The sequence below is a fragment of the Triticum urartu genome, chromosome 1 (genome assembly GCF_003073215.2).
Source record: "Triticum urartu cultivar G1812 chromosome 1, Tu2.1, whole genome shotgun sequence".
Lineage (NCBI taxonomy): Eukaryota > Viridiplantae > Streptophyta > Magnoliopsida > Poales > Poaceae > Triticum > Triticum urartu.
This window is the reverse complement of record NC_053022.1, coordinates 81,560,398-81,568,752: the sequence shown is the minus strand read 5'-3', so window position 1 is coordinate 81,568,752 and position 8,355 is coordinate 81,560,398. Positions and strand designations below refer to the sequence as shown.

General features: G+C 41.2%; 1 protein-coding gene across 1 annotated transcript; it reads right to left on the bottom strand.

Moving 5' to 3' along the window:
- Positions 1 to 239: 239 nt before the first annotated feature.
- Positions 240 to 7,070, bottom strand: LOC125549296 (anaphase-promoting complex subunit 7-like). Its single transcript, XM_048712744.1, has 18 exons — positions 6,807 to 7,070; positions 6,447 to 6,515; positions 6,247 to 6,297; positions 5,962 to 6,099; positions 5,797 to 5,859; positions 5,484 to 5,599; positions 4,966 to 5,050; positions 4,343 to 4,402; positions 3,638 to 3,683; positions 3,281 to 3,354; positions 2,970 to 3,020; positions 2,696 to 2,896; positions 2,568 to 2,612; positions 2,239 to 2,332; positions 2,021 to 2,166; positions 1,688 to 1,917; positions 784 to 844; positions 240 to 677 (listed from the first exon to the last, which is right to left on the bottom strand). The coding sequence occupies exons 1-18, from the start codon at positions 6,873 to 6,875 to the stop codon at positions 591 to 593; spliced, it is 1,686 nt and encodes a 561-aa protein (XP_048568701.1). The 5' UTR covers positions 6,876 to 7,070; the 3' UTR covers positions 240 to 590.
- Between the last annotated feature and the right edge of the window lie 1,285 nt (positions 7,071 to 8,355).

Genomic DNA, 8,355 nt, shown 5'->3' with positions numbered 1-8,355 from the left:
ATTAGGTGGTTTAGCTTGTCCGTTCAAATTTTTTGCAATAGCCTTGCAGGAACAGTTCTGAAGCGAGATTGTTGTAAAGTCATTTGCGGATATAGCGTCCGAGTCTTTGGGAAGCAGGATAATAAGGGTTCAACGTTCGACATCTAAGTTCTGGTTGTGGAAGGCATGGAAGAAAGGTGGGACGACATGTTTAATCGAGCTGTAAAATCCATGTCCAAAGCTATGAAACAGTGTCGGAGTAAGATACCTGTTAGTGAAAAACGCTAATTTGAAACAGAACAACTCTAAGTGATCATTCAAATGATTTACTTTTTGGAACCCAGTGTTAACAAAGCACTCACGGGGTTTCCTTCCGTAACAACAGGCCACCTCCTATCCTACACAGTTACATGAGAGTAACCCCGTGGGCAGTGGCACAACATTCCCACTCGTGCAATCAAACCATCGGCACAAAGTAGTTACGCCAGCCACCTTAGCAAGTACCACCAACCCCCACCCCGCACAGCAAGCCCCCTTCGGTCAGTGACAGCTTCGGCATTCATGGTACCTCCAGTATACTGATATGTGACGCCATTTTGAGTCCACAGTTCCTAAAGCAGCTCGGCGTCATCCTGGTCACCATCGACGTCATCAGCTTCGTTCTCGTCCTCGTCTTCAGGCGCATCCGGGTCTACTCCCTGCACAGGGGAATCGGAGCAGTCAACGTTTCTTATCTTACCGTGGAGCAAGTCTAAGAGGGAAACCCAAACATGACAGGAGCCACTGAATGTTAGGAGATCACACCTTCATTTGCTTCTCCAAGCGCTCCAATCCTTTCTTGGCTGCTTCATTGTGCGGGTTTATCCTGCAAAAGGGAGTTGTTTTTTCCATGAACTAGTACACAAGGCTACAAAAGGTAAAACAATAGACATGTCGAGAAGTGTTAACAGAGGTTTTCGGAACAAATATAGGCCGGTTGCCTCCCAAAATTCAGTAGACACCTGATAGAGCTTCACTGCAACCTACAAGGAGTGACGTTTCTATCTCTAGATCGGTTAAGATGCACTAGCAAACAGCTAATGGGAACTCAAAGTGATAACTAACATATGTGTGTTTGTAAAGTAGTACTCCCTCCGTTCCGAATTACTTGTCGCGGGTATAGATGTATCTAGATGTATTTTAGTTCTAGATTCGTCCATTTCTGTGACGAGTAATTTGGAACGGAGGGAGTAGTAACAGCTAGAGAGTAAGAGACCATGTTGGTAGCTTTTCAGTAGCTGACTTGCTGGATCAGCCTTCAATGGCAAGATGGATGGAAATTGACGGAGTTGTTAATCATGACAATTCGTCTACAGAAACAATCTATACGAGATAAGTCCCAGCCTTAACTACAGTGAGCATCAAATATTCTAGGACAGAAGAAGAATATTCCAAAAGACATATTTCAGACATACTAATCTCTCAGTTTACCTACATTTAATAAGCAAGTTCAATCATTTACAACCTTCCAGGTACTAATTGGCCTTGTTCGAGGGAGCAATTGACCCATTGGTGAGGGGGAAAGACAATAAACTCTGGGAAGAGAAATGCCCAGGACTGTAAATGGATAGGATTGAGAGGGTGGGGATATACATGAATCAGCATGAAGCCTTCCTACAACTTAGGGTTGCTATTTCATAGTTTCAGCTCCAAGAGGAAGTGAACCTACCTTAGTGCAGATTGATAGTGGGAGAGTGCATCAGAAAGCAGACTTGTTGCTGCAAATACTTGAGCCAACTTGATATGTAGAGAATCATCGGCCCATTGTCTTAGATATCTTTCAAGTAACAAAACTGCCTCCTTATTCCGTCCTTCAGCAACATGCAAATCAGCCAATGCCAATGCTGCTCCGAGAAATCCTGGTTCGAGACGAATAGCAGATTCATAGAACTTTCTTGCCTGGAAAATAAATGAACAACATGGATTGGTTGCCAAAAGGCACGATCACAAGGAAAAAGTATACAGAATGAAATCATAAGAAAAAAAAACTGTTTGGCTTTACCTTCTCTCTCCCACTGGAACTGATAGCATGCACATCACCAACTAGCTTGAGAGCTTTTGCAGACTGATGCATAACCTTCATTGCTTCACGTGCAGTGAATAATGCATCTTTGCATTTGGAAAGTGCTAGATAAGCACGCACCAAACCTGAGAATAATATCCATATTAAGCTGCCTGTAGGTTTTGGATAAGTAACCAGAAGTATCTATGTGTAACAACCTTGATAAGAGCGAAGATCAGCCCTTAGTTCTTGAGCTCCCCTGAAGTCTGTTACTGCCAAATCTGGTCGATTCAATGAAAGATGCAGATTGCCCTTAAAGAACATAAGCAAACAGTAAGCCCACCACCTGGATAACAAAAAACAAAGATAGGATCCTAGCCATATACGAATTATGAAGTATAAGCCAACAATCACAACAGGTTTGTTATAAACCCGCCAAGCATGCTTGTATACTTCATTGCAACATTTCCAGAATATGACAATGCAGGCGGACACTGGTACCAAAACATATTTATGTTGTATGGTCAATAACATTCTGTTTTCTTACCTTCATAATATAGCCGGTTATATGCCTATCATCAACTCGAAGGCTCTGCAAAATGTAAAACAATGTAAGGAACATTACATGGAAGGTTCGCTTCCACAAAACATATCTTATCTACAAAATGTGCATACCTTTTCAGCATATGTCAAAGCTTTTCTTTCATCTTTTCTTTCCCAAAATGCTGCAAGAGCAATACATGTTTCTGGTCTTGCAGGATCAATATGCAGCATATCATGTACCAGTTTGTTTAGCTTAGTGTAGTCCGATTTTAATTTTAGGAGGATTGCATACTCATCCATATATGCCATGATGTTTGGATCAATTAACCGAGCCTGCAAAGCACCAACCGTTTTAGAGATGTATATTTCCTTATAAGGAACTCGAAGGCTATACTTGTTCCTTTACCTTCTCAAAATTCATGATTGCTTCTTCATTCTTGCCTATGATAGTTTCAACCTAGAAATAAGAAGCAGAAAAATCAGGATAGACAATGAATAAAGATAATTAAATTCACACAAAAAAACAAAATGTGATGATGAACTATGACTTCCAGAAATTCTTTACATAACTGAGGAACATAGGAGCATCAAACTTACAAAAATCAAGACATGCATAACAAAGAGGCATTACATGAGAGAGAATAACTTGATGGTTCTACTTCAATATACAACATATACAGAAGCGCAGCAATGGGAAACTTGAAGAAAGAGATAAACCTTCGCAATTTCCAGCAAGATGTGCACATTATTGGGAAATCGTTGCATTAGTTCCAGGTATATATCCAGGCCACCTAGAAAAGGTAAAAAAACAGTAAGCTTATTTATTATGATGAAGAACCTGAAGTTTTGAAAGCTGCAAATTATGCCCAACAGATTACTGAAACTGAAGTTTTGAAAGGTTGACACAGGATGGAGCTACATGGTGATATGTTATTAACAACGAATCATTTAACCAGTACTCAATATCCTTTGCAGCCATACGAAATAATTCCTTGATCAGTTCAATAAAAATCAACTAAGCACATCTTATGCTAGAATCATCAAACGAAATCTGGAAAAAGTTCATCGCAATACCTTTATAATCATGTGAAGCAATGCAACACTGGGCCTCTACATACCGCTATTAAGAAAACAATAATTGAAGTAAATTAATTATTTGAGCCAACCCATAACAAGAACAAGATGTATGATCAAATATTTGCTGAAAGAGAAACACAGTTTCTGAGGAACCAGTAACAATCACTGCAATAAGAAATACACTTTAGCTGCGGAAAGAATAATGTGGATCATTTGGTAAATTGTAAAAATTCCACCTAATCAGTTTGCATTAATGGTATCCTTACATTTCCCATTTAATCACACCTAATCAGTTTGCATTAATGATAGTAAAGAAAGTAACAGAAGTGCAGGTGTACATTGTTGTGGCAGTTGTGGAAAATTCTTCAGAGTCGAAAGAAGGCCAAAGGTGTGTTCCAATTTAGTAAAGTTTAGCATGTAGACTGTGTAGTGCTGCTTTGGCTTTCAATCATCAATGTGCCAAGGAGATCTAACATAGGATAGCAATCACCTATTTTGTAACTTAGGGTATACAAGATTAAACGATGTATGCCATGCAAGCTTATCTGCTGTCAACATAAATTCATTTCAATATATTACTTTCAATACTATTGGTGGCAATGTGACATGCCTCAAATGGTAATGTTTCAAATATGTATGAAATCCCATGGAAACATCAGCAGCCTGCCTATATGCAACAGGAGTGCAGCACATTTCACTTACATTCCACCAACGTTGTGCATCCAAAAAATCACCTGGTGGCTTGCCTCCTCTATTTGGTGCCTACAGACGAATATAATAATCATTCCAGATTTCTAAATTTCAGCAAATAATGATTCGAAAATAAATTTTACACTGGGCAATTGGATGTTCCTTATTTCTGCATAGTTTGTATATGCAGTGCTCACAGCTCAAAGATTTATACACATCTACTGTTAATAACTTATATGTACAGAAGATATATGCACCAAAAGGGGGTAAATTTTGGTGCAATGATGGTTCTGTAACTATGTTCAACTATGCGAAGGTAAATAGTGGAAGTATACGCAATTCAGAGATATCCTTGAGCAACCCATAAATAGAATACAACTTACTGCATACTCCACACGTAAAACAGAAGATGTGGGAAATTTATCAAGGTGGTACTGTTTAGATCAACACATTGAACAATAAAACATGATTAGAGAAGAAGACTTCGTATTTAGGAAATTTGACAATCAATCAGCAATTCAGCATACAGAAAACTAGCATAACGGATATTTATCTGTTCTCACTAAAATTAAACTATTCATCTAGAGAGACCATGCTTCCTTTTGAGATCTTAAGCAAAAGAAATGGACACTTACTTGTGCAAATAGTAAAGAGAACTCCTTTGAAGAAAGCCCCATTTCAGCCAAAGCTGCAATAGCCTCAAATACATAAGGGCATTGCCTAGAAGAAAAGCATAAAGATGTCGAAAACAACTTGTCAAATTACATCATGAAGGAGTAACCATATGAGGCAATGCGATAGAACAGGAAATGTCACTATCAATTTATGCCTATTACCTACTCCCTCTGATTCATAATATAATTACTTTAGGACAATGACACAGTCATCAAAGTAACACTTTGACCATAAATGATTAAAAAATATGTCGTTACAACAGATGTAATTCAGTAATTACATGTTATACAAATATCATGAGAAATCTAGTAATATCAATACTATATTGAACATTTTGGTAATATTTTGTATAATGATGGTCAAGCCAAAAAAATATTTAACTGACAGAACCTCTAAAGCAGCTTATATTATGCATCAGAGGGACTATTAAGTTGCAGAATTCAGGATCGTAGAAAACAAATCATTTGGTATGTTGTACCTCAAACACTCTTTATAACATATGGCAGCCGCACGATTATTTCTGGATATTCGATAAAGCTTGCCTAACATCAGATTCATTTTTAGATTTCTCATTTTAGAAGGAATCCCTTCCATCTGCAGAAAACATGTAGATCAAACTCTGCATCATTTGCCATTGCCAAAAGAACAAACCACATCTAGATCCAGACCATCCTACTTATATTTAAAGGTTTCGTATTTCAAATATCGACCAACACTTATATGAGCATAAAAAATGTTTGCTAAATTTAGCAAACATTAACACAGACTCACAAAGAAAGAAAAGCCCGAACCTCTTGGAGTGCTTCACGATACTCATGTAAAGCAGAATGGCAAATAGCTATTTTAGACTTCACCTACAACAGTAGAGCAAAATTGCACTGAGTTATTTGCTAGGGTTGTATAGAATAAAATACCAATCCAAGAAACACCAGAATGGTCTACTGAGCTGTTCACACCTCATTTTCATTGAATGGCATAACATTTGAAGAATTTGGAGAAGGTGACCGGCCGGTAGTGGAAACTGAGATTCTGGCAGTACTTGTTGCTTGTCTGGGGATACTTTTGCTACATTGCATAGCTTGCTTGTAGGCATTCTATAATGATCAAAAAGCGGAAAATAAGAAACTTAAATTTCAACAGTAAGCAGCAAACTGTCACATGTATGCTCAGCTTTCCGACACAATAAAGCTCCTCATAGCATTCTAAATTTCTAATAAACCATGGTTTCTCGGCAATATTACCAGTGCCCTCCGAAATTCTTTCTCCCCATACAACGCATCACCGTGCAGGACCTGCAGTACAGCACGCAACATTTCAGGCACGAGATGTGAAAAATGCGCTATCTAGGCAATAGAAATGGGCATTCGGCAGCGCAACATTGTGTAAGAGTAGGACCGAGCTAGCATCAGCTTCCCCTACCGAGCTAAACAGGGCAACTTACCAAGCTTTCCGCCTTCATGGATATGCTGGCCTCATTACTTGCACCACCAGAAGACACAAGAAAGCATCCCTGCAAGTCATGAAGAATTATTATTACCACCTGAAAAACCTCTGTTCAGAAGGAAAATCTAACGAGAAACAGTGTTATGGCCCCCTTTTTGCTTTCGCAACTCGGCTAAGGCCCCCTTTTGGAACGCGGCATTCTTCTTCAATTCCTAGACCGCCAAGCCACCTCGCTCCCTAGGTCAACTACCTAGCCACCAACGAGCAGCCCGCGCACGCGCGCCACATGCAGCGGAGCAGTTGATCCGGGGCAAAACCCTAGAGATTCGGAATGGGGGAAGGCGCAGGGGTTACGTACGAGGGTCTGGGCGGAGTCGAAGATGCCGGCGTCGAGGAGGGCCGCCATCGAGTCCCGCGCCGCCTCCATCTCCGGCAGGCTGTCCGATCCGGCGCGGCGCGCTGTCCGCGAGGGTTTGCCGAGGAAATTTTGAATTGGGATTTCGCTGCTCGGTTTGATTGGAGAAGCGTCACTGCCTTTCCTCACTGCTCAGTACACCGAAGAAACGAGAGTAGAAGAAGGAGGTTCGGAATGGGCACTACCCGGGCTTGTGCGGCCCAGTTGGGCCCGCTTCGAAATTTCAGGCGAGTGGCGGGCAATATTTTCCGTTTGGAGAAAATCTAACGCGAGTCGTTTCGCTCGAATAGTACCAGACCGCTAACCGAGCACCGACATCACCGGCATATATACGTGCCGCTCGTCGTATGCGTCGGCCGGGCGTGGTGGTGCGCGCCTGTGACTCCAGCTTTGGAGGGCTAGAGTTGGCATCTGTGGTTTGGGGCTGTCGGGGGCGCACACGCACGATCCATCAGGAAATTATCGCGTTCTCTGATTTCAGAGACCGATCTTTCCCTTCTCTTATCTCCTCTAGAGAGAGCTAGAGCTTAATAATATGTCGGCTGCGGGGAACACTCCCAGCCGTAACCCGCCTCTTACAAGATGATCTTGGACGGTTCTCCTTTAAAGGAGCCCCCGCCACGTGTGATTGGCCCTAGCTCTCCTAACCTCATATGCCAACTCTTTTCCCTTTTTACCGTTGAATTATATAGGTGGGTCATTTTCTTTTTGCAAAAATGATCCATATCTATTACTTTCTCCGTTTCATAATGTAGTGCGTGTAAATATTTTAAGAAGTAAAACTTTACTAACTTTGACCAAGTTTTATGTAAAAAAAATATACATCTAGAATACCAAATACTTTCATTAGATACATCACAAGATATATTTTTATATTTTACTAGCAAAAAGGCCCGTGCGTTGCTACGGGTTGAACATTGGCCATGTCGACCGCTCATACATGTAAACATGGCAACCTAGAGGCTTCACCTATACATCTAACGATATTCAGATTGTGCAAAGTGCAATTAACATAGAATTTTTCATCAATTATGGGAAATCCAACTTCCAGTTCAAACCCATTTAATTAAATTCAAATAAGTTTGACATTAAACCTTTCAATTATGCTCATTTCTATTTTTTCTGGATCAAGCACATTTTTGTGACTCTGGAATAAATAGCCCCTTGCCAAAAACCCATTCCTAACCCTTTTCTCCTTTTTGCTCTCTCTGATTATATTTAATAAATAGAAAGAAAAGAGAATAAGAGAAGACGAGAGTAGCCCGCCAGGCCGGCCCAACCGCAGCCCACCCCGATTCCCACTCATCTCTCTTCCTCTCGATTCCCTCGGCGCCGCCACCCACACGCGCACGCATCGCGTCAGGAGACGAGCTCCTCGCACACCGACCACCTGGCCTGGAGCTCGCCCCCGGATGCGCCACCGCCGCCTTCCGCGGTGAGGAGCGGAGATCCCTCGCGTCGCCCTGCTGCTCTCCTCCTTCCCTTTTGCCTG

What these genes read in the sequence shown, in the direction of transcription:
- LOC125549296 (XM_048712744.1), bottom strand. Translation starts at nt 6,875, where the DNA reads ATGGAGGCGGCGCGGGACTCGATGGCGGCCCTCCTCGACGCCGGCATC. An exon ending in TGCTTCACATGATTATAAAG is followed by an intron (nt 3,355 to 3,637) that starts GTATTGCGATGA and finishes TACCTTTTCTAG; the next exon opens with GTGGCCTGGATATATACCTG. An exon ending in TGATCTTCGCTCTTATCAAG is followed by an intron (nt 2,167 to 2,238) that starts GTTGTTACACAT and finishes TATTATTCTCAG; the next exon opens with GTTTGGTGCGTGCTTATCTA.